The 25,103-nt window shown below is 40.9% G+C and overlaps 2 protein-coding genes across 4 annotated transcripts in view; one reads left to right on the plus strand and one right to left on the minus strand.

Moving 5' to 3' along the window:
* On the minus strand, positions 1-23,606 carry LOC111260071 (delta(3,5)-Delta(2,4)-dienoyl-CoA isomerase, mitochondrial). Of its 2 annotated transcripts, none has more exons than XM_022832538.2 (6): positions 22,794-23,606; positions 3,135-3,265; positions 2,700-2,764; positions 1,800-1,986; positions 742-1,015; positions 1-598 (listed from the first exon to the last, which is right to left on the minus strand). In XM_022832538.2, the coding sequence occupies exons 2-6, from the start codon at positions 3,200-3,202 to the stop codon at positions 443-445; spliced, it is 750 nt and encodes a 249-aa protein (XP_022688273.1). In that variant the 5' UTR covers positions 3,203-3,265; positions 22,794-23,606; the 3' UTR covers positions 1-442. The 2 variants fall into 2 exon arrangements, with proteins under 2 accessions (XP_022688273.1, XP_022688272.1); XM_022832537.2 differs by lacking the exon at positions 22,794-23,606 and adding an exon at positions 4,892-5,164.
* The window catches only part of Aprt (adenine phosphoribosyltransferase), a 26,217-nt gene continuing 7,021 nt past the window's right edge, over positions 5,908-25,103 (plus strand). For both annotated transcript variants that reach the window (XM_022832540.2, XM_022832539.2), the window contains exons 1-3: positions 5,908-6,139; positions 7,442-7,679; positions 13,254-13,379. In XM_022832540.2, the coding sequence (XP_022688275.1) occupies positions 6,075-6,139; positions 7,442-7,679; positions 13,254-13,379 (429 nt within the window). In that variant the 5' untranslated portion in view covers positions 5,908-6,074. The remainder of the gene's footprint in view (positions 6,140-7,441; positions 7,680-13,253; positions 13,380-25,103) is intronic.

Below are 25,103 nucleotides of genomic sequence, written 5' to 3' on the forward strand. Positions count from 1 at the left end.
TAGTAGGTTTATAATTTTGTTAAATCTTTTTCACAAGATTACTATTTTATTCCGACGGCATAGAATATCACGTATCTATTCTTGAGCAAGCGTATTGGAATACACCTCACGCGCTCATTTCCAAGGACAACTTGCTTTTTAAGGGGCTTTATATTGTTCCTCATGATTCAGTGAGCCGATGTTTGAGACGACTTCATGCACTCTAATAAGACCATCATAACGCAACATCATCTTGCTCGCATCATGTAAAATTTAGACCAACGCCTGTTTATCGTGATGAAGAATAATACTAGTCATAATTGCACGGGGGCTCTGTATAAACCCACTAAAAGCACCTTGGTAGGAGTAGCAAATTGGATAAATATCATTATAACGATAATGACAAACACGTATACCGCTGAATTATGTCTGGTCTATTCTTTGTGAGCATAAATTGTTCAATTTAAAGTTTAGCAAAGACAGGTTGCTCAGAATCCTTTGAAATTAATGCAGTGGCAGCGGTCGCCACGTCCTCAGACTGCAGATGACACGCGTTCCACGTGGCCATGAATTCCAATGCCTGATCGACGGGATAGCTGCGCGAATAAACCAAATTTACCTGCAAGTAAAAATCTGGCGTTGAAATACACAGTGACAAACAAATAAAGTAATTCTAGACTGGAATAGTGTGTACGGATAGCATTAGACCTCTTTTATATGCAGGTTCTCGCACACGCTTCAAGTGGCGATGATCATATATACCTTCGTTCCCTGTACGGCAACCGGTGATTTCGCAGCGATGGTGTTCGCGAGTTCGAGTGACACTTTCATAAGCTGATCCTTGTCTTTGACGACCTTCGACACGAGACCTTCTTGCCGAGCTTCCTTTGAGTCAATTCTCCTACCGGTTAATGCCCATTCGCTAATCAAAGATCCGTTGCCCACAATTTTCGGCAAGCGTTGAAGCACACCAACGTCGGCGCACAGGCCCACATCGATTTCACGAATCGTAAACCATGCGTCTTCGGTACAATACCTGGATAGCAACAGCATCACTATTAGATTTCTTCTTATCTGTAAGAAATGAAAATGATAAATGGCTTTTTCGTACAAGAAGCACCGAGAACTTAGTGGAGCACGGAGTAAATCAGGGTCGCTATTTTTCAAATGGAACATTATTTGCATTTCATATGAATTTGATTTTTTCCATTTGCCATATGCCCAAGATTACCCAGTATTTATTTTCGGGAGTTTTAGAAGCGTATAATGCACATGCATCGGTGCCGTTCGACGGTACCCAGTGTAAGACTTGTAAACCCACCGAACCCATAAAGTCGGTACTATGTTGGAAATTAATCGATGACCCAGATTCTACAGACACTACGTCTGGAAACATTCGGGTGATTCTTTTGTCGAGTAGTATATGATAGTGGTAAATTCAACGATTTACTTTCCGTAGAGCAAATAAATGCGGTTACACTGTTGTTTCAAGCTTACTGCATTTCTAACAAGGTTCTTCCCAAAGATTCCTTGATGAATTGATCATTCAATTCATAAGCAATGGATCTTATACCCGAGCTTGCATATAAAACCTATCTTTTATTGTTTATGACAGATGTGAGATACGTATAATGGGTTACGTAAACGTAAAAACACATTTTGAATATAATGAACATATAACAACTACTAAAGCTTCCGTTGAGCTTTACTGTCCCCTGTGAGGTCGCCTACCCCCTGCATTAGCCTGGCCGGTTTTTATAACAGCTGACCGCTCTTAGGCTGTTCCTTAAGGCATCAAACAGCAGCAGGAAACTCATTACCTGATATCGCATGATGCGATAAGGCTGTTGCCGGCACCAATGCATCCGCCATGAATAGCTGCAATTACGGGCTTCGCGCACTTCTCTATTGACGTGACAGTATACTGGTAGCGTTGAATAAGATTACGAACTTTGACGAATTTTCTAGAAGCGTCGTCACCATACGCGCCAAATCCCGCCAAGACCGCTGCAATTATATTGTTATATACGTTAATAATAATAATTCCCTATCGAAGTTCTCGACAAGAGATGAAGTGTGATTCTGAGAGTGACGTATCGAGAATTACCAACTTGCTAAATTCCACATTATTCTACTGGAATTTATTTGATGACAGTGGCAAAAAGAAGGGCATAATATTCTCAGGGTCGACTTGTCTCACGAGTGATAGAAATATCGAATTGATTGAAAAGGATTTCCACACAGTCATGGGTCTCTATAGCACTAAGATGCATTTAACGAGAGCGCGAACATCTATTACAGAATACCACGCAATAAATTAGATGACGTTAGAATCTCCCAGTGGAAATGTTTGTAGAAACTACCATTCTTAGGTAATCAAATGTTTAAATACAGATCGCTTGTGTCCAAGATATTTTGTAACTGAATTATATATATGGCTTATATGATGGGAGCGTATGATTCGTGAGTTTGTTTGAGATTGAACCAGCGAAGAAAAAAAGAAGTGGAACTTGATTCAATTAGAAATAACAACTGGTACAATACGATGCGTATGTACTTGTGCGATGTATTAAGTATTTCGAAAACGGAAACACCGACATTAAAAAACTGATTCTTCTAAAATATATGTCGCAACGGAACGCGCGTTGTGTCACTATGATAGCTTGAAAATGGTGATGGGTTGCGGATAGGCTGTGTGTAAGCATTAGGCCAATACTAACCGGCCTGCTCTGTAAGGTCGAGTCCAGCGGTAAACATCGCTCCAGAGCCTGAGAATATGACGACTCTGCAATTTTTTCATGAAGAACATTTGCTTTATCATGTGACTAAGCACAACATTGTTCGGGAATTTTGTTTGATACCACACTTACACATGAATGTGTTCAGACACACAAGTATCTATGTGAGTCGTACTCTCCTGCTAACTCGTTAAACCGAACAAAAAATAAAATACGAAATTCACGTTCCCAGATTTTTCCTTGGAAGTGACATATTTGAAACGAACGAGCCACTTCTCTAACTTCTATGTAAGTGGTAATTGGATAAACATTAGGTCATTGCTTTCAAAATCTACCTCACTCCCGTGCTCTCAGACAGCAAGTGCTTTTCGACCCGTCCACACTCTACTTGCAATGCAAAGATTTATGGATGCTTACCGGCAATCGGGATCGGTGTTTATCAAGGCAAAACACTTCGGTATGTCGCTCCACATCGCACTATTCATGGCGTTCCTCTTCTCCGGCCGGTTCAGCTCTACATTATAGACAAATGGCGCCGGTTTATACACCTAGAAAATGCGAAACGTCATTGCATGCAGTTAAGTTGTAGCCGTTCAACATCCTTCCCTCCTTCCGTCCGTCCGTACGAACGACTCAGTGTATGCGTGTTAGAGTAGGCGATTCTAATACGTATAGAATAGTCTCTAGCATAGATAATACCTTTAGACCTTTAGAATTATGCTATAGTCTAACAGCTCGAGTTCGAATCCCTCAAGTGTCCGCCTTTGAGGATGGACCGCTCATAGTTCAGAAAGTTGACTTGTTCAGATAGAAAGGCGATTATTTGTACGGCCATATTGGAGGAAAAAACTTAGCTTCCGGTATCCAAGGGTATCCCTCGCGATGTTTGCTTTAACATTTTCAGCTAGAACAGCTGTCATTGTTTTATAGATCTACGCATCACTGAAACCAGCATCGGGAAAGGTTTACCCACTATGTTATTAAGTTCCACTACAGATTTTTTATCACTTTTATAAAATGGCTTATAAAGTATGCATGAAAGGACGTGTGTGAACTGTGAAATATAAAGCAAGTAGGATTTGTCTGGCAACGAATACACGAAGTAAGGTACGAATGCCTTACTTCAGTAAATATTTCGTATATTTGCTAAAATTCTAATATGAAACATTTTATAGAAGTGTGACTTTATATTTATAGGTACATCACTATCTTAACTTCTTGTCTTCTCCTTCCTTTACAAACTTGGTGTGTAATAACTAAGTATAGTTCTTGGATTGCTCTACCTCTGGGGAGTTACTTCACCAAATACTTTAGGGACCTCGATACATATGCGTTTCGTGTTATTTTTTTCTATCAAACGATTACTAATTATGATTTTTTCTTATTTCCGCTTATTGACGGGCTGTATTCCGTTAGGTTTAAGAGAAAAAAAATCAAGAGCACTTCGATTCTTTTTGTCAAACAATCGTCTGCGATGACTTGGCGTGATGAATGGCTCGGCCTCGCTCTTCATTTAATCACAGTTTCCATTGATACAAACAAATATATCACAGCTTTATTTGAAGATGTAGCATTTGTCCTAGAAGAAAATTTTGCAGCACCATGAATCAAATAGGCAGATGTCCGTACTAGATTAAGAACCGATAAAAAATGTACTTCAAAAACAAACCGGATAAATGCAATTAGCGGAAAGTTTAACTGACCTCCTAATTATAGCGAACAAGGTATTTGCTCTTGAGATATATAACTTAGAATTTCTTTTTCGTTCAATTAAAGTGCTTCTGAACGTCCCCGTGCCAGGGCAAATGGGCTTCCAAATATATTAGCGCGAATGCAAAGAGGTCACGAGATATTAAGTGACCGACGATTCTGGAGAACTATGTTTCATGACAGCTGAATGGTAAAGGCAGCTGAGCTTTATACATGTGTGAAAGATGATTGAATACATTTCTCGGTTGTGGAAGTCTTTCAGGCAGATACTCAGAAAACATTAGGTTCAATTGATTTATTTGATAAACAAAAGTAATATTAGGAAAACTAAGGTATGTGTGTGTACATAATGTTTTTACATAGTTCTCACACAGAAATACCCTTATTACCCACTATGGTCACCTCGATCGACTTAGAAATGGTTCTGCTTCTTGTAGTTCTTCAGCTTTAACTATTTTACCCACCTTGAGTGTCGTGAACTCGGTCGTTGTTGCTGACATTGCGCGTTTGCTTAACTGGCTTGCTCCCGAAAGTATAATATCCGAGGCTCGCCTGACAGCAAGCAATATTGCCATTGGCTTTTAGATTCTACTGCACTATACGAAAACGGATACGCGGCTACTAAATCGTTCCGAGCACAAAACGATACACATTGTCGTTCCGCAGCTCCCTGTCTGGATCCTGGATGTTTCCGTTTGTATCAACCCGTAACAAAGCACAACGGAACAGTTGTGGCAGTAATAAAAGAAAGTTTAACAGAGACGCCACTCTTCGTAACCAACTGGGTCGTTCCTTCCGTCTTTTAGTTCCCTCTCCCGTTTACTTTCGTTCGTTCCGACACAGTCTATGGTGACTGTAATAGAAGCTCAGTAGCCAAACAGATAGCGTTCACTACGCTATAGCTGTACGTAGCAGACAGCTGACCGACACCGGTATATGAGGAAGTATAACGCATAAACAAAAACATCGTCGCCATCAGTCGACGAATTTACTCTTACTTGAAATGTCTCTCGGCCGAATTACGGATATAGATCTATTTATTAATAAAATAGAGTTAAAAACCTACGCTTCTGAGAGGCACTGCGAGACGATAGGCGCGCGGAAGTGCAATAGACATTCTTCCAGCCGGTACCAATATTTATAGATGAAAAAACACAGCGACATAATTTACACAAAATGCCACGGTCAGGATAGCAATAGCGTATGCTTTTGAAAATGATTATTCTGGTTGGAACCGGGTTGCAAGGGTTGCGGCGACGGCTCACGCAGGCTTGGCACTGTCTATCAACCTGTATAGAACCTTTCTGCGTGGAAAGAGCAAGCACGCAGCTCTTATCTATCGCGCAGCTATTAAAACCGGCTATCTACAGATACACAGAGTACCGTGTTTTGTCTGAATTGAATCTAAGAACATCGTACGCTGACACGCCAACAGGACAATAGGTTGTCTGACCTGAGGTGGGTGTGCAGGAAAAATACCTGTTATGGTATTAGACAATAATCAATCTTAGTGTATTGCATTTAACGCGTGTGCGTGTGTGTTTGAGTGGAAAGTGCCATTGGTCTGTCTGCGTCCGCCTTTCCGTGCAAGATTATCAGCGAGCTGCGTGTCCCCGTTGAGCAGTCGAATACGTGACATAGAGTAAAATGGATCGTGTAAAGGGGCTGATCGAAAGTTACACTGACTTTCCTAAGAAAGGCGTCCAGTTTAGGTAAGTTAACTTCGCTGACGCTGTAGCCAAATTAAGTTAACCATAATAACAATAATGCCGCTGTTGTTGCAACGATTGGATTACTATAGATTATTTTCCAAATGTTTGTCTGTTGAATTCTTGTAAAATAGCACCCAATAGCGAGTTCCACTAAGTCGTTATATAGAATAAACATGAGTTCTATTATGCATGTACAATTTTACTATACACGTATGCATTTTATGTACATATGGTTCATCTTTTCTTCTCTGTGACATAGTGGCCTTCGCAGCTGATGTGGGGGCGCCTGCATAATGGGAGCGCATATAATTAAGTTATTTTTGAGAACTGATGTGCATTAAACCCGAAACTAAGAGCGCATATTTATATATATTTTTTTAATTCAATTTCAAAGTTTTTTCGAAGCGCATTTAACGACTGAATTTAGCTTAGAAACGTAAAGACGCCGTTTGCAGCTGTTGTTGGTTTACGCGTAGTACATGAGAGAGGGAGAGGCAACGCTGGAGGTGTTTTTCATTGGTTTGTTCACGGCCCAGTTTTTAATTGTGGCTACTACAGGAACCTAATTTTCAAAAACGGCTCATTAATAATCATTGCAATATCGATTAGAGCTGACCGATAAGTTATTTATTTTTTACCAACTTCGATATCATCAGCCACGATGTATGTCACAGCTATCCTGTATCTATTTATTAATTAACAGTTTTGTTGTTAATGAAAATGTATAGTGTATATTAGATTGTTACATTTTCGAGTCTTAATTCAAATAGTTGTTTGTCGTTGTAAATAAATGCAGAATATATATATATATATATATATATATATATATATATTCTGGTGTTTTATTAAAGCGCGGCAACATGGTATTATAAATGGTATCAAAGTATTAGAGCTGGGGTTGCATCACCATAATGGAGACGGTCAATACCCATTAGTAACTTGAAGATGAGTGGCTAACTTACGATAAGCGCATTTAAAAAAAATATACTCAATTAGATTTTGGTTCGATTAAGTTGCGCATTGTTGATGCTAACTTCAGTACAGTGTAACTGCAAGTTGACGAAATTTCCGTATGTCAGAAAACGATGCTTAAATATTAGAAATAGACAATGCAATATAACACACTATTATAATAACAAAAGATTTAATGCCAACAATAAATACTTCGGATATGTGTGTGTATATATATACAATTATTTCTGTTTGCTATAGATCTTAATGCCCCGTTAAAAAGACATATAATTTCATTATAGGAAGTATTGTTGTTAATATGAATAAATAATATTTGGTTACCCATTGCAGGGATATTATGCCTGTTTTTCGTGATCCAGAAGCCTACACCTCACTGCTAGTCGCGTTACAGAATAGGATATCGGCGTTGGCTCCTGATTGCGCTGGCCTGGTCGGGACGGAATCTCGGGGTTTTATGCTGGCCGCGCCTCTGGCAATTCGTATGAAGTTACCATTTATACCCCTTAGGAAACCTGGAAAATTACCCGGTCACGTTTTTCAGAAATCCTTTGAAAAGGAATACGGAAAGGTTCAATCTTCTTCCTTCTTTTTTGTGCTAATCGTTATTAGTAGCCATTCCAAACTTTGGCCTCTATTTTGTAATGACATTTCATTGATGTTTTTCATGCTGGTAAAAAGTGTTTCACGAAATGATCGGACTGAATCGGAACGGTTCTTTTGGCAACCTGCTAGTTTATTACAAAGCATGCTTCCAGCGTTTGGTGGAGAAATGTACGTAAAAAACATAAGATCTGCTACTTGTTATTGCTGGCTATTTGCCCAGACCGCTTGACACGGATTACTTCCTGGGCTAGCCAGCTTTCAGCTTAGCTAGCTATGATAAAAACAAGGGTCAAGAAAATTCAATCTTGACAATATTTTGTTGGAATATATCATTAACTATGGCATTCCAAATATGTTTTATGCTTTTTTAAAGCAAAATTTCAAGTCGGTAACAAGAACACATATCAGTCAGAGGCAAGTTTAGAGCTCAAAAAATGGTGCCCTAGAATGCAGATTGTTACCGCTTCAGAACACCCTTCTGTCCTCTGCCTTAAGTATAGTGACTGCGGTTGTACATTTCGCGCACGTAAGATCTTGATGCACTGCGGGAACCTTAGCTAGCCTATAAGTCAACAATATCAACGCAAAAACAATCGGTAAGACTCACTTGTAGCTCTTCAGTATTTAAAAAATCTCCGGTCTATTTGGACTTGGACGTGCATCTGGGAGTCGTATCTAGTTTGTTTATGTAATTGAATGCTCCTTTGTTCGGATACACACCCGTGTTGATGCTTAACACACTGCGATGCCCTTTTCGAAAGGGGCTGCCCATTGAGGTTTAATCTGTACTGTGAGGGAGATACACGTGCAGCTCATAGATTGGTGTCAATTATTGTCCAACGAGATAGTACTAATGAAATGTCGACAGTTTAAGAGGTTTATTTAGATTGTGATTGACTTTGTTATAAATTACTATATTTTGTCTTTTATATTTATATTATCGTGCTATGTGTGCTATTGCTATGTAGAAACCCCGTCCAGATATGTGTTAAAGTTATCATCGTACGGAGAAGGCACAGACGATCTAAATGGCAAGGCTTTGTCAGCGAAGCACTATTGAAGAACCTCACATAACTGAAAATTGTTATTGTGAGTATAATTAGCTCGATCAATTTGCTCAGAAGCAGATACATACACTTTTTAAGTTACCTGTTAACTGTTCTGAGAAACCTGTCGTCATGCGCCAATTAAGCTGGTTACTTGGGTGACAATTGGGTATTATAAAATTAACGCGTTTTTCATTAAGCATAGGGTCGACTGTAGTGACCCCATGCGGATTCCCATTGGTTGGGGTGACTTTTTGTAGTTATGAAATTCTTCAAACAGCGTCGCTAATCGTTGGAGACGACAGGTAGGACGAACCAACTGAAGTATCTAATCTTTAAATATTAAATCAAGAAGCAAGTGCTACGCATCTTAGCTTTACCAATGACGGAGACACGTAAATAAAATGAAGTCCAACTCTTGTCTAACCGTCATTCCGACCTATTAAATGAAAACAGCCTCGTGAGTAACCTTCAACCAAACGAAAATCAAAAATAATCTGATACGTATTCTGCGTAAATCCATATCGGGTTTCGAGCACTTTGTTCTTCACGTCACGTAAAATGTCAAATCGATAGCTAATTTGATTATTACTGATCGCTGTTGGAGCACCCAGCAAACACATTGTAGCTGAAGATCGGACGTTTTCGTACCCGGACCCGTCGTCTGCTGAAAATATTGTTTTTTTTTTTGGTTGACGTATTGGCATCGCGCATTTTCCCTAATCGGCTTAAATTAGAAGACGCCTGTTTCTCCTGTTTGGCACGGTATTATATTGTGAAAGGGATTTGAGATAAAACTAGCAAGTGATCGTACGATTGACCGCCTGCTAGTCGCAACGCTTCGCTGGAAGCACTGCCTGCTCTCCACCAGTCATGGAGTCCTGCTGATCAAACACTTCCTGCTTTATCATGTCAAGTGTTTGGTTGATGATTTAGTGAGTTTGAGTGTGCATTTCATATGAACTCCATATTGCTTATCTCGCATAACTCTCGCGGTCTCTCTCTCTCATGTTAAGTATTTTGTTCCAAGTCTTATTCATTCTACTTAAGGTAAAAGCTGCGATCGCTCAAATGAGCCAATTTGTAACCCTGGGAATGAGCCTGAACCAGGACATCGACGACAACTTATGTGATGTTGCTCAATAGATACTTCCATAACTTCAGAACACTGATGTTCGTTTTAAGAATAGTAATCTGAGTAGTAACCTGTGCACTCTCTGTGGTACCTTACGTAAAAATTGACTGTCATTGACGCTCTCCCTATCAGTTTGTATTGGAGTGCGCCTCACTCATTTTCGTTAACTGTAGCGCCTTTCGGACTCGGGAAAGTTAAGTTGAGATAAGTACCAAATTTAGTTAATATCATATCACTTGGTGGTTCTATTTATCGTGTGATTCTGGCCACTTCCTACTCAGTGATGAATATTTCAGTTGAGCGCTTGCGTAGCTCCTCAGCTTCTCTGGCTGACTGAAGAATCGCGAACTAATTTCTGCGCTCTTTGGTTGTTATATCTCTCTAGTTGATAATATTGAGTTTTTACGGGTGCGTCTAGCGGTAATGGCGGGTTAGGTAAGGATTTCAAATAGTTTCCCAAGTTTCTGTTAGCAACCATTGTTCTTGGCGTCGATAAATGAATGCTTGTGTTCGCTAAGACTGGAAGCCAATAAAAATTGACAGTGCTGTAGATTATTGACGTACAGATCATATAGCATACATAGTAACGAGTGTGGACCTATTTGTTGTTTGTACGTAATTCTATAGGTTATTGCCCAGTCAGAACAGCATAGAGCAACTGTGGTTCTCCAATTGTAACAGGAAGGCAATGCACGATGTATCTGGCTTTAACGAATCAAAGAAGAAGGTGCCAGGTTTATACTACAGCCCAGTGCGTCCCACGAATGAATGTGATCAGCATAGAAAATTAGCCTGGAAAGCTACTAATAGTAATAGATTGGGTACTATGTTCTACTAAAAGTTGAAAATTAATTAAATTTTTTAAAATGTTCTAGCTCTTTTCCGTTTGTCTGTGCCGTTAAGCAAACGCTTTCTTATAGCACAGTTGACGATGTATGGCTCACCTACAAGTTATTTGTATAGCTTTCACTTTAGATTATTACAAAAGACTGACCAATTAATTTCCCGGCCCTTCGACCCATTTAATAGTACTATGAGGTTGGATTAATCTTACTTCTAACGCGTTGGGCAATCACGTAATTGAAATGGATTTCATAAAACCCGTAATGTATAAGCCATGGGCTTCGTAAGCTCAATGAGGCGGAAGCCGGATTACGGTATATCTTACGATACTATTACGTTCAACGGTGAGGAATACGTTTTGTATCAAACTGCTACGTTATTGGCACCATTAGTGTTTCGAACCTTCTGCTAAAAGTTTGCTCTCGTTATTGAAATAGGCCCAAATGTATAGGCAGGATCGTCGTGTGGATTTAGTACAGTCTAGGAAGCATACTAGACGTTTTGGTAGCATTCTTGAAACTAGATCACGGTTATGCTGTGCTTACTATTCAGTGCGTATCCAAAAATTTCATAGGGGCCGATACGACTAAAATTTAGCTATCTCAGGTATAGTATGAGCATCTGGAAGAGGTCTTCAATGAAGCAAATGTAGGAACAGATGCCTTGACGTTGTGTATGGTGCATTATACATCAAGTTTCATTGAACTCTTTGTTTGGCCGCAGACGCAAGTGAGTGAGTCCGCTGTGTTACGATAATCATCCGTACGTAACGTGACGTCTAGTAAAAAGATTTAATTATTTTACTTTTTCGAAAATGCCAAATTAGTGTTGCTGTTAGATACCCAAAAATTGCATAACGGTCAATTTAAAACACCGGCCCAATCGGCCAAAAATCCTTTTTTTGTCTCCGGTCAGGAGACTTTTGTCTCGGGTATATTATGTAGTTAGAAAACCGTTCCACCGGAAGTGATCGGCAGGACCAGATTATTTGAATCAGACCTAGGTAAATCAATAAATAAATACTAGCATGTACCGTCCCCGTGATAGCGAAGTGCGTAACGGGTTAGCTTGCTAATATTAGGGACACATCGTGGTCTGGGTTCAAACCCGACCATAGACACACTTCGTTTTGTGCTGGGAGTCAACAACAGCAATACCGGACATAGAACCCATGTATAGATATACACTTTACCAATAACGAAGACGGTTAACAATCTAAATAACGTGTAGCTTATTGAAATTCATGTTAAACATCGTATTTGAAATGCTTTGCAAAACAGAAATCGGTGGCTGACTTGACCGTTATCGGTCGCTTCCAAAGAGCTCAGAGCATATATATTGTACCCACACCTGTCGAAATCCGACGATCTTGAGTTCTGATATTCGCAGGTTCCTATGTTGTCCAATATATACGTCCGATATATATAAGCACTACGGTTCGCGTTCAGAATGACGATGCCAATATAACTGCTCATGTGTATCTGAGGAGGCTTTCGTGCTGCAGCCACCAAATATTGTTATCACATTTAACCTGTCCTTGGGCATCATTGTAACCTCCGTGTATTTGGCAGATGACCTGATCGATCTCTTTAAAGCGTCTTGGTCGCCTAACGAATCGTTCTAACAAAAGGGAACCCCTAATTTAAGCATCGTGAATTCTATAGCTAGTTAATAGGTTTATAGACGTCCGAGACGGCGTATTTTTAATATTAACCATGAGCGTTATTTCACTTCTATACTATTCTTCACGTCTAGTAGTTCTAGTTTCTAGTCTAGTCTAGGGAGGTGGGTCCTTAAATAACCATACTGACCCATGAGAATCTGGCAGAACCTAAAATTGGAGAAAAAAAATTAAATTTAATATAAAAATTATGACCACATGTTAGCTATCGCAAAATGTACAACTTTACATTACAAACAAAAGTATGATAAGGATGTCACAGACAGTTTTTTTTTTTGATTCACGATATTTTCGTGTCATAAATGCGAAACACGTCGCTTCAGCGGTTTCTCAGCATTGACGTACATGTCAGTGATGGGGTTGTTTGGCTACTTCATTGGCATCCGTCGATGAAAATGAGCATACATTTCACTGGTTGGCCTGTATTGTTATGATTGCTCGTGTTAGCGATACCTTAATTAGGCTTTCGTGTCTTTCGTCCAGTTGTCTGAGGGCTTGGTTGATCGGTGCTTTAATTTCCGCAACTCCCTTACCTGTTTAGGACGTGCCTGTCGACAGCACAATAACTCTGTTTTCGCCAAGGTACTTTTCCCGTCTGTAACTAAGTATTAAAACAATGTCACTATGTTGACCTCTTCGAAAATGCTAAAATGCCACAAACAGGAAGTGCACCTACCGAGTGAATAGCAATACGTAACTGGATTGGCCTAAACCAGACCTCGATAACCTTTGTGAAGCGCCGTGTAACATAGGGTCGTATTGTAACGACTGAATAGAACTTTTCCAATCGAAGATTCGTAAATCGATAACTAAGCCAAGTCGATATTTCTACAGGACACCCTCGAAGTTCAAGCAGCCGCTATTGAGAAAGGAAAAAGGTACGTGATCCTGGATGACCTATTGGCAACCGGCGGAACTCTCAAGGCTGCCTGTGATATCATTAAAGACTGTGAAGCCATGGTAAGCAGCTTGCTAAGCATTAGGTGCTTGATCGTAGTACGCTTTAGGTAAATGTCATATGTATATATAATTCGTACTCTACAAAGCAATCGCTGAGCGAATGGCCCGTTCTTTCAATGCGTATGACCGTGAGGCTAAATCGAAATTTTGTAAATGCCTCTGAGCGAGATTGGAAAGTTAGTAATATGATGTACCTGTGGAGGGACATAGAAAGTGTCCTTTTTCACGTAAAGCGTTCTTCATAGTTACGCCGGCATCTGTTCAAGGATGCTTGCATACTGCTACAAGTGTAACTGGAGAAACTACAACTCATTAAGATGTCTTCTGTCGATTTCAATCAGGATAAAAACACTAATGAACCGTTACTTGACCATTTAGCTAGTTTCGTGTTTAGGCCGATGACTTTACTCATTTGTTAATTGTCATGTTTTACTAAGGGTCTATTACGTGCAGTTCTTTTGTTATGGCAAGCTTTTGACCACCCTGACGATTCAATTTCGATTGAAACGAGCGTTTGCTGTGTCACGGCGCTCGTCTATCGAGAACCACTGAATAGTCACTTGTCAAGCGATAACGTTCAACGAGCGCATTAATAATCAATCCATACCTTAAGTAGGTTTCTCTTCATTTATTCAATGGATAAATTTACTACGTCCTGATATAATTGCCTCTAGCGTTCAGATACTGAAAACAGTGTTTTCAGTGTTCATATTTGTCTCACTTGTACCTTTACGATTTCTGCTGAGAGTAAAGCCTAGAAATTTTTTTTATGGAGTGCCTTTATCAGGTGTTCTATTTGTTTAGTAATGTCATCACGATCCGGTTAATCTGTCATTCACGATGTCAGAGGTGAGTTAACAACGACTCAGAAATTTCTAAGTCGAAACGAAAAAAGACGAATGGGCGAACGGACAGAGATCGGCAACGATGATGATATCATGGATATAAATCACAGTAGCTGTAGATGGCCATGTCAATTGGACCTTCTGCCCTGCAAAGAATGTAGCGGCGTTCGCGTGTTGCGTATCTAGTGATAATGACTGTATGGCAATGTGGCCTCGACATATCGTTGTGCTGGTCTCAATTCCTGCGCTGGTTACTGAGTTCCTCAACAGGAATGGTGTGTCTGTTAGCAAGTAAAAGAAAGCCGGTTCCTTATCATAGGATCTATGAGTTGTGTAAGTACGGCAGGTTTGATTCTGTTTAGTCTGTATAAATAGGCAGCTGGTAGGTTTACATATAAATGTAGACCTTAGGAAGCCGTCCATGCTACCTTTATTTAGGTCAAGCGCAGTTTTTAGCCCTGGGAATGATCATTCAGCGTTGTTGAAACGAACACCTTACGAATTTTATCTTTGATACGCGCTCAATACGATTTTGCGCTGAATGTTAGCGTAACGGTCAGATACGTAAGCTTATTTGCGTTTTCTAAAGTTTGCCAAAGTGTCTAACCCGCCCAGTCGTTTTCTCCGTGACTGAGGTTCATGGCCTACAATCCTATGTCCCGGTTTTCAACAACGGGTGTCTGTTTGTATCTGTTGTGGAAAATCGGTTAAGAAAAGAGCGAACAGTAGAGCACTAAGGTCGTCGCCTTGGGCGAAGCCACTCATCTGTAGGTGAAAGTAACGTTTTGTCACGCGGTCGTCCGTTGCCATGGTGTTGCCCTGTAATATCATCTTCAGCGTACTTAGTATCTCTATACTGGATCTGCCATACAATTTTTTGAGTCTTTGTGATCTTGAGCTAAAGTCAGTTCGGAAATCAAGGAACGTAGTGTAGACAAACGAACCCTTCTTGAGAAGGTTCTTTTCGGCGTCTTCGAGAAACAATGAGCAATATGGCATATGGTCCTGGGAAACTCCGCTGTTGCCGTCAAGCAGAGCTTCTTTATAGTTAAGATCAACGGTCAACCATCGCACGAGAAAACATGTTAACAGTTTGTATGCATTTCTCATCTTTGCTATACCCCACCACGATTTCATGGCTGTCAAACTTTTACTCATTGGGATAAGTGTTAACAAGTTCCGCGTTGAAGTCGCTGGCATAAACCCGGCATGCAAATGTTTGACAGTGCAGATTGGCATGGGGCTATATGTTCGTTTCGCATATCCCCTAACTCTAGGAATATCCTATTCACGAAAATTGTACCGACTTAAAGATATCGTGCTTGTGGATCCGCGTTGCATATGTGCTCGCCAGTGATTATCATTCTTCCGCCAGGTATTTGAGAAAACAAGCACATCTGGGGGATCTTGTTGCGGGATTGTAGTGTGTTATCGACGTATTCCTTTGGACGTTCAGGGTCTACAGGGGAGGCAGTGCGAACGTGTGTCGTGCAGCCACAGATACGAGCATTTTTGTGCTTGACGAAAAAAGCGAGTCCCCTGCCGAGGTTTACGCATAGCCTCTAACGTCTAATGCTAACCCTCTAACCCGGTACCGTAGTCTAAGTCGTTGAGGATCGTTATAGGCCGGCCTTTTTTACTTTGATCTATAATGTAGCGATTTAATTAGACAAATCATTGTGCAATTCCATGATTGATGTTCAGATTTATAAGGAAAGACATTTTTTGAAAAGAAATCTATCTTGTTTAAGTTGTTTAGACATTAAGCCTGCGCTCTCGCGAAGGTTTCGGATTGAATTTACGATAACATCTGTGCCCACAAACGTGTAATGAATGACTGCCCCTCTCCTTTTAACTTGTGCTTTCGGCCAAAATATCTTTTGTTGTAAAACATTTGTCGCCGAACTTATAAATTCGATAAATTTCATCTATTAATTTCATCTATCGAAGAGCTCACGGATCTGATAAAGGCTGGGCGCGAGATGTTGTTCGTTACTAAGAGACCCAGGAAAGCAGCGAGCAGCGTAATTGTCCAATTGTCTGTGGGCGTATCTAGTTTTGTGTTAAGCTTTTCGGCGGTAATCGTGGGTCTCTCCCGGTTCACAAGGCTGATGCACCGAGTTCAGTCGCTTTTGAACTTCAAATAACGTAAGTGCAGGTCAGATATAACTTTTGCGTGAACTATGGCGTTATAAATCGATTTGGTTCCATTAAGGACTATGGGCGACCTTGAAACAGGAAATTGCAAGGGAAACTGTTGTATATGATGGCACGCTGATCGTAAGATCAGCGAGCTAAATGCCTTAGAAGCCGTCTACAAACTTCTATATGAAGCGCATCAAATATTTAATATACTGGACGAAAAGACGTTCAAACGGGTGTATTGGGTTCTGTTTTTTTTTCTTTGATTTTTATTTGATTTGATATTCGTCTTCTTACAAAAATTTTATTCCCTAGTGTCTGCTAAAGCGAAAAAAATGATTAAAAACAAGTGGTTCAAAATTGAATTTTTTATTAGCCTTCGTTAATTAAATAGGCTGAACCTATAGCACGCTACCTGAAATAGTAATGCCTAGCCTTTTCATGGAATGTATTTACGAATCAATGATTTAAAAAAATAATCACGAACACATTGGGTTAGCGCCCAACGTATTGCAAAACGATTTCAGCATAATGCCTTGAATCTTGAAATTGCCACCTTCGTGTGTTTTCTTCTGTTTTCCTTTATGTCCTAAACATTACGAATCACTTCACTTTTTTGTTTTAAATTATGACATGTTTGAAATAGCCATATCAGGCTGTAATACAGACATAGATCAGCAACGTTGACCGTTTCTACTGTTATCATTTTCCCCCGATCCTTCTGCTCACTGCTTCAACAAGCCCTGCTCACTATCTTTATATAAACATCTACAATCACGTATATATATGTACACGGCTGCAATAGCAGGCGAAAAAGTCATGTCAAAAATAGCTTTTAGCGTATCGGCTATGAGGTCGTATCCCGTAAAAGGTTCTCTTTCCGTTGTTGTTGTTGTTGTTGTTGCCATTGTATCTATGATTTACCGAGGGCTTATTAACGCCTGCTGGTACCTTCTCAGAGTCCACATGTCTTCTTCACTGGCATTAAGCGTGGGACCCGAATAACGCGTTTGTGGATAGCTATCAAAAAACTGCTTTTAGAAAACAAACCACTAAACCTCAGTTCTGCTATTCTCTCTAGTCCTTTCTGCCCTTCCCTAAGCCGCTGTTCTTTTTGCCTCCTGCGTTATCCTACGAATCCACATCACATGTACTTTGTAATAGCGATGGGCACTATATACAAATCGCCATCGACAAACGCAGAAATAAAGCGGTCGAGGGGCGCATTTGCTACGCGATATGACAATTACATACGCTGTGTTTCTTTGTACAAGCCACGTAAAGCAAAGTACGTATGGAGCAGCGTAAATGGTAAAACAAAATGAAGCTTAAGGTCGGTGTACCTACCAGCGCCCAGGTCGAGTAATTAATAGAAAAATGATTCTTTTTGCGTAAAGTCGGCCTCTGTCGAATTTTCAGTGTTGTAACTTTTCCACCTGGCGGGATCCCAGAGAGTTTTTGAAGAAGCGGCATAAAACATAACGGTGGTAACAAATAGTAGAAAAAGGGCGAATCCGACCGCCCTATCTGATACGCCTACCCCACTAGCACAGCAATCTCTAAACCTTTCCTCATGCTGGCCAACAGTGGTTGATATTGGAAGTTGAGTCTCACTGCGTAGATTTGTCGGCGTAGAACTTCTTTCGCCAGCTCCGCCATTGTTTGTGGCGCTGACCGCTGATTCGGGCGACTGCTGAGAGGCTTTGGACGAGTTCGAGGACGGTAGTCGGTTTAGTGCTATGGCCTCCCGGGGAGCCATCGCTCGTTTTGTTCTGGTGTGCAATTTTACGATACGCGACGTAACTGAATCTTGTCGAAAACAAACGCCGAACAACAAGTAGAATTAGTATTTGGGCAGAACAAGTTTTGCCAGGTTAGTTAATGAAGCATTTACGGTCTTACTTTTGGTTTCTTGAAATACACCAAACAAATCTTGTCTGGACTTGAGCGTCAAACCCTAATGCTCTGGTCGCCGTACATTTAAATCATCATTACGTGTATTTATGACATTTGAGACAAAGTACATCCTATATATGTTATGTTTTCATCAACTTACAATTAAAAAGTGACCAGGTTTAGGCACATGCCGACAGCGCAGCAGCGGACGCAGTTACTTGTTCGCGTTTCGCGTCTTCCAGTGGTTGCCGTTGTAGTTGTTTCGTGGCCTGGTTAACGGCGCAAAGGAATAGGTTAGCTTGTGTATTTGTATATGCAGACAAATAGACTTTCGGGGCGCGACGACTGGTTGAATAATCCTAGCTCTGTGCGAGAAAAAAGAATGACGATTGAGTCAATGTTGGCATGAAGGCCGAGAGCTTATCATCCACAAGTGGCTAAATACATGGCATATAGTCGAATACTACGATTCAACATGTCTATGTTCAACGCACTGCGGGAGTTTGCTGTAAATATGTCGTCACAATGCCGTAGTATATATTACATATATAGCATAGTTACATTGTAGCCATATATAGTGCATGTATATGTTTGCTCGATCGACGGGTTTCTGTACGTGGGCTGCGGTCAACCCACATATCCGATATCATTCAATATAGTATTCGCGGGTAGATTCGATCAAGGCCACAAGTGCACAATTGTCTAATCAACACAATAACATTGTGACATAAGAACAGAAAGAAAAAATACCACAGTCGAAAAGCTACCGTCCGTACACACCTTTGCCACTTCAGCTGTTGTTTTTAGCGTCCCTTGATGCTACGATGCACGGAAACAGACAAACGCTCGCTTGAGCACGTAATCACTGTGAAATATATCATTTGTATCCATCGTATCGATCAAATCGTGGGTGACCTTTAAAACTTGCTTTCGTCGATCGATTTCCCCTACGTTCTCCACCAGTTCAGAATCAATTATCTGTTATATGAATGTACTATAGATACAAAACAATAAGGATTGACACAGTCTGATGATGATGATGATGATTATTATTATTGAACTTCCCGACGGCAGTTGCGGGTTGTCAACACGAAAATTAGAGCACAAAAAAACAGGCCCTAGCTCCTAGGCAAACTGACTAGGGGCCGGCTTAGATTAATCGGCCAATCATTTAAGGCCTTTTTCTACACAGTTTGTTGGACACGTTGACCGTCGAGCCAAGCATTGTATTGATCGCAGTGTCTAAAAGCGCCGCAGAGCCCTCTGCTGCGGTGTTATCGCGCTGTTGGCGATCGGTGACAGTTTCGCGCGACCCCGTCACCGCTACAACAATTGCGCTCAAAACAACCGAGCCCAAGAGAATCACTGACAGATAGGCTTGAGGCTTTACATTGTCTTACGCTACCCCTTACTCCCTCTGTTTGCTTTTGCATTCTCAGTCTAAACAAACCTATGATCTATTTGTGCGAACGAAAAGTGCTTGTCGGTTGCATCATGTTGAAAGCAACAACGTTCATATAATTATTAATTGGTTTCTTAGTGACTGTATCTGAACAAAAATAGACGGGTTAACGAAATTGTTTGCATGTAGCAGAAGTGTGATTTCTGGTAATCACGTTTATCCAGTACACCTCACCGTAATCGCGGCTTCAGAAACTAGCTATTTTGAAAATATTTTTTTTAATCGTTTGTACGCCAAGCGACCTTTAGGTGTCAGCTCGCCAAATATGTTTTATACAAAAGATTCTATCGAAATTACATTCGAAGCACCAACAACTCATAGCTTCAAAAACGACTAAAAAAGACGAATCATTAAAGTTTATCCGGGTGATTTATATCCTCTGTTTTCTAAAATGGCCGGTATTGTTTTGTGTCAAACAATTAAGTGTTCTTTTTTTAAATCACTTCGATGTACCTTCCAGATTTTTTTACTGAAGGCCTGTTGCAGACCTCCCGGTTTCCCCCTTAAATTCTGCCCTGATTCCTTGCCGCAGAGGGGGCGTCAAGAAAAAATTATCCTCAATAAATGATGAAGTTCTTAATCTCAGTGGAAAGTTCATCCTACGTGAAGACTTAATAATAGTGAAGATAATACCTCATCTTTTTTTTGAAAGTATGCGCTGTTTCTTGCCGTGACGCGTACGTTCTACAGAGGATTGGCTTTTTTTCTCTTATTTTTTTTCTTTTTCTACCACCAAGAATAGCGAAGAAATGCATGCTCACCACAATAAGCGTTACTCAATTTGATGCGTGTGTATATATGTTAACGATCGATGGTCCACGGTCCAACGTCGGTCTGGATGAGCGCTAAACACAGTTGCGCGATATCCTATAAAGCGACTGCAGGTATCAGGCCACTCAGTTGCCTACACCAAATGTTGTCGAGGAAGGAAGTTGTTCTCTAACGTAAGTGCGGTGCCTCGATATGCGACGGAGGGAAAATAGGCAGTCCGCGTGGAAGTAACGCATTTACTCAGTACAGTCGGTACGAGCAACTCACAATGAAGATACCAACGTAAAGCATCTAAATGGACTTTATCCACGGCGAAATTTAGCTGAGATTCGAATGCCTATTAGAGCAGTAATCGATAGGCTAGATAAGACAATGCGTTGAAATGTGAAATATCTAAACTAGCTTGTCTAATGTCTGCGTTGACCTATAATGAGTTGTTTAGCAAAGTTTAGCGGATATACAATTGAGAAGTAGTGCCAAGCCGGGCGAGGCCCTTAGCAATGTTTATGGCAGAGAGAGAGAGCAAAAAAAAAAAGATTATTATTTTTTTTTTTTTTTTTTACCAATTAGCACGAATTCGTATGTCGGCTATAGAATTTCGTCATTAGTGACAACAATGCGTGCTTCTCTGTCATTCTTGTCGTATTGTATTGGCTTTCATCGTGTGAAAGAGCCGACGTCAAAATGAAGACAAGTCGTCATTTCCTACTGTGATTAGTGATTTTGTAGACTATATTTAGGTTTTTCATTTTTATATCCTGAAATAACCTGTTCGGCAACAGCGGCGCCCAATCCGAGGTGGCAAATTATAGACATGGAAACGATAGGGACCTAACCCCTAGCAATTGTACATCACTGTAGCACTTCCTAAACGTTTAGCACGGATATGCCGTGTTACAGACCCAGGTTATTTATGATAATCTAGCAAGGTTAAGGCAAGATTATGAAACGACAGTTCTATAATAAACTACATAAATCTTCAATCTAACCCCGCTTGTCACTGTCATACTAATGTATTGACGTTTCTTTTATAGAATTCCCTTTTTCAAGGGACCTTATTCTAAAGACACTTTTTATTGTTCTAACAATTCCTATAATTATGATCTTCTTTATTTTGTATAGATTACGATCAACTTATGGATTTGTACTAGCTGGACACAGCCACTTGTTCCACTCTAACATATATGCATTTCGATTTTTCGTGCCTGAAATTCGTTCGTACCTCTTATTAATATTTTCGTTATTGTAAACCTTAACATCAATATGGAAATGAACGAGTCCTCGCGATGAATGGCAATGGGACAGCTCCTTCAACGCAGCGTTCTCACTGAGGTTGAACTGAATGGCGTAATCACTGCCAACGTACGTACTCTAGCTGTTACAAGGCTTAATCCAAGGCGTCTCCTAGGCATCTCCAATGCATGACCTCACAAGACAAGAATGAGTATTAGTAAAAGCATTGGCAAAAAAAGTTCGTTGAATAGTATTTGGCAACGTAAGACTTTTGATGACATGGTCATACTTCGTGTTAAGCTGCATGCTTGACCCACGCCAGGTGAACCAACCTGTGGAAAGTTGGATCAACTCTTATTCTGGACCCTCGGAGTTCAAGCCGATTCAATCACGAGAAAGATCTCTAATGGAACCAATATCAGACCACTTCGTCTTTCTTACCGATTCTGTTTAGCATAGCTATGCAGTCAAACCAGATCCGTTGAACGTACATGCTACACGACAGGCGTAATCAAATAGAGAAACAGATGCACGCTAATCTTTAGTTGATAAGACATTCTCTATTGCAGCTTATCAGTATCGCTATTAACTGTTCAGTGCTAGGAGCTCACAGATAGCTTTCTATATTTTGGTCAGTCGCTGAGGAAAAGCGCAGTTATCAATAATCCGGGCAACTGCTTCCTATGGAAGCATCCTATTGCCACTGATAGTTACGTCTGTCTCGCATGTATGGACATTAAGACATTACTTTCTTTCGTACATACATAGCTGATACAGCGCTCGCCCTCTTACGTTAAACGCTTCACCAACGCGCCGACATCTTACATTGTACTTAGTAATCACTGGTTGCAACGCCAACCAATGATTACCAAGTTATTACCGTGCTAGCATAGTCAGTGGACTGTATATAGCGGTATATAGAAGTATGTTAATTAAAAAGCACAGCAGCATAAACGAGACGTGCACACTATTATAACATATATCGATTGTTTATTTTTGAACGTGAATCCGCGTATCTGCTTGCATTGAGTCCCATGCTTTAGACCATCATTATACGTAACTCACCTCATTGAATGTCCGAAGTTTTCCTTTAACGACGCTTCACTTCTCGCTAATACGGCACCCCTCATACTCGTAGACGTCTTTATCGACAGTTCGTTGTCTGCTTACATCAGCGTCAATGTTAATCAATAATTTATCTAACGTTGAGCAGACGCGACAGTGGTTCAATTGAGTTGGTGCGGACAACAACTCATACTAAATAACTGTAGTTCGTACGGCCATGTTACGGAGTAGAACAGCTTTCAGCAATAACGTTTTTACAACGAGATCAGTTCACGGTACGAAGACTCTGTTTACAGATCGTGTAGCTATAGTTGACGCTGACCCGTAGTGCACCGCACACTAATTTCGATGGAATACAAATGAGTTTCACAAGTGAACCGGAAAACGCTCGGAGTAACGCTTTCTAAGGGCACGTCGCGTTTCGCGTCGCTGGAGAAAAACCACTCGCGTTTCCACCAATTTTCGGCTTCAATTAACTTGTTCTTCTAACGTTTAGGGTGTTTCTCTCGGTGCGTGCTATGTAGTGCTACCAATGCATTCATCATTCGAGATCGGATCGAAGGAACAGTGAACACGTCCGATTACGAAATAAGTAACGTCAAACATAGCAACTGGACGGATCATTTGCTGGTCGATATCTGCTCGATAGCTTGGATAGCGTTAGAACAATGCGCTAGTTAACATACCACTCCACTGTGACTCACTGAAAACGAGTGGCGACGCGAAGAGTCCGAAAAAAATTCTTCAAGGGACATGGCTTGCGGTTACTATACAGCATCACGTAGAACTGACCATTGGAACGTGTGTGGCGAGGACGGCTGCAGTGTTCGAAGTACCAGAAGCTGTAGTAATCCTTTCTTAGAGGCGTACTCTGGATCTGGCAGTGAGTCTGTCTATAATAGGTTTGTCGTTTGACGGTTCCGTGACGAGGTCGTACGATCTCGCCAGCTCAGCATTGGCTTTTACTCAGTAGCACCAGTCACCAACAAAGTCTCTAATAGAGGTGGCAACGGAAATCATCACTCGAATATAAATCTATTACACAACGACCGTTTACAAATGACGTGTACCGGTGCTAAATGCACAACTACACAGTAGTCGTAGTAGTTCAATGGCACTTGTGATACAAATAACTGTAGTAATTGTAGTGATAAAGAATAATAGAAATGCGCGATTTGCCACCGCCCCCTTCCAACGGCAGTGGCAGAAGTAACAGTAGCGCCACAGCCGATCGCATCGAACGTTCACGCAGACGGTGATGAAGTCTGTTGTCGCTATTGATATCTATATGTTTGTGTGTATTACGAGTTAATATGTCGCCGCACGAGGTGTTTATCTGAGCGGGCGTTCGTGTGTTTGTGTGTGTGAGTGTGTGTGTGTGGCTGTGTTTCTGTGTCTGTGTGTGTGTGTGTGTGTGTGTGTATGTGTGAGTGTGTGTGTGTGTGTGTGTTCGTGTGTGCGAACCTCTCATTTAGAATATAAAACGAACGTTGTATATGGATAGTAGCTTGATAGGATAATGCTGTCTTGTCCTATGGACCCTAGCGGTGTACTTGGTGAAACTATTGCTGGCAGCGTGCCCAGAAATGCACACGTACACAAAAACACACGCACACGACTACGAGAGGGAGGGAGGGAGGGAGCAAATCACACTCTGTGAAGCAAGATGCAGATTTGTATGAACAAGGAAAAAGGAATGCAATTGGTACGATCGATGTTTGCCGCTACTCCTGATGCTGGACGAATGCTGAGAGCGCTGAACAGGCAACGCCTGCCTGACTGGTCGGCCGACTCTATTCAATGCCGAAGACAAACACCCGCGTAGATCTTCACCTATATGCACACGTATCAGTAACAGCTCATTGGTATTGCTCCGTCTGTTGTTAGTATAGTGCATTCATTGCCGCTGTCGTCATACTTCGTGACGTCGTGTTGCTTGCCACAGTCGCACCGCTGATGGTAGTGAAGACCTAGAACTCTTTGATCGTCTTCAGTATTATAACGATAGCAAGAAGACCAACGTAAAATGTATCGACGAAGCCGAGCGGACAATATGCAGTGACGATTGTCAGTCATACGACCGGCGTGTCATACCCACATTATTCGATTGATTTGGTACACGTTAATTTTAAAGCACACACACACACATAAGTACACAATTAGACAATCACATCTAGGAAAAGCGAAGGCAAACTTAGGATAGACTAGTTGAGGCTTGCTTAACATGGCGAGTGCCATTGAACAAATAAACAGACAGGAATAAATTGTCGGCGATTTTGGCAGAGTTGTAGACCATTGACTTGGTCGCTA

Source organism: Varroa jacobsoni, unplaced genomic scaffold (genome assembly GCF_002532875.2).
Source record: "Varroa jacobsoni isolate VJ856 unplaced genomic scaffold, vjacob_1.0 scaffold_396, whole genome shotgun sequence".
NCBI lineage: Eukaryota > Metazoa > Arthropoda > Arachnida > Mesostigmata > Varroidae > Varroa > Varroa jacobsoni.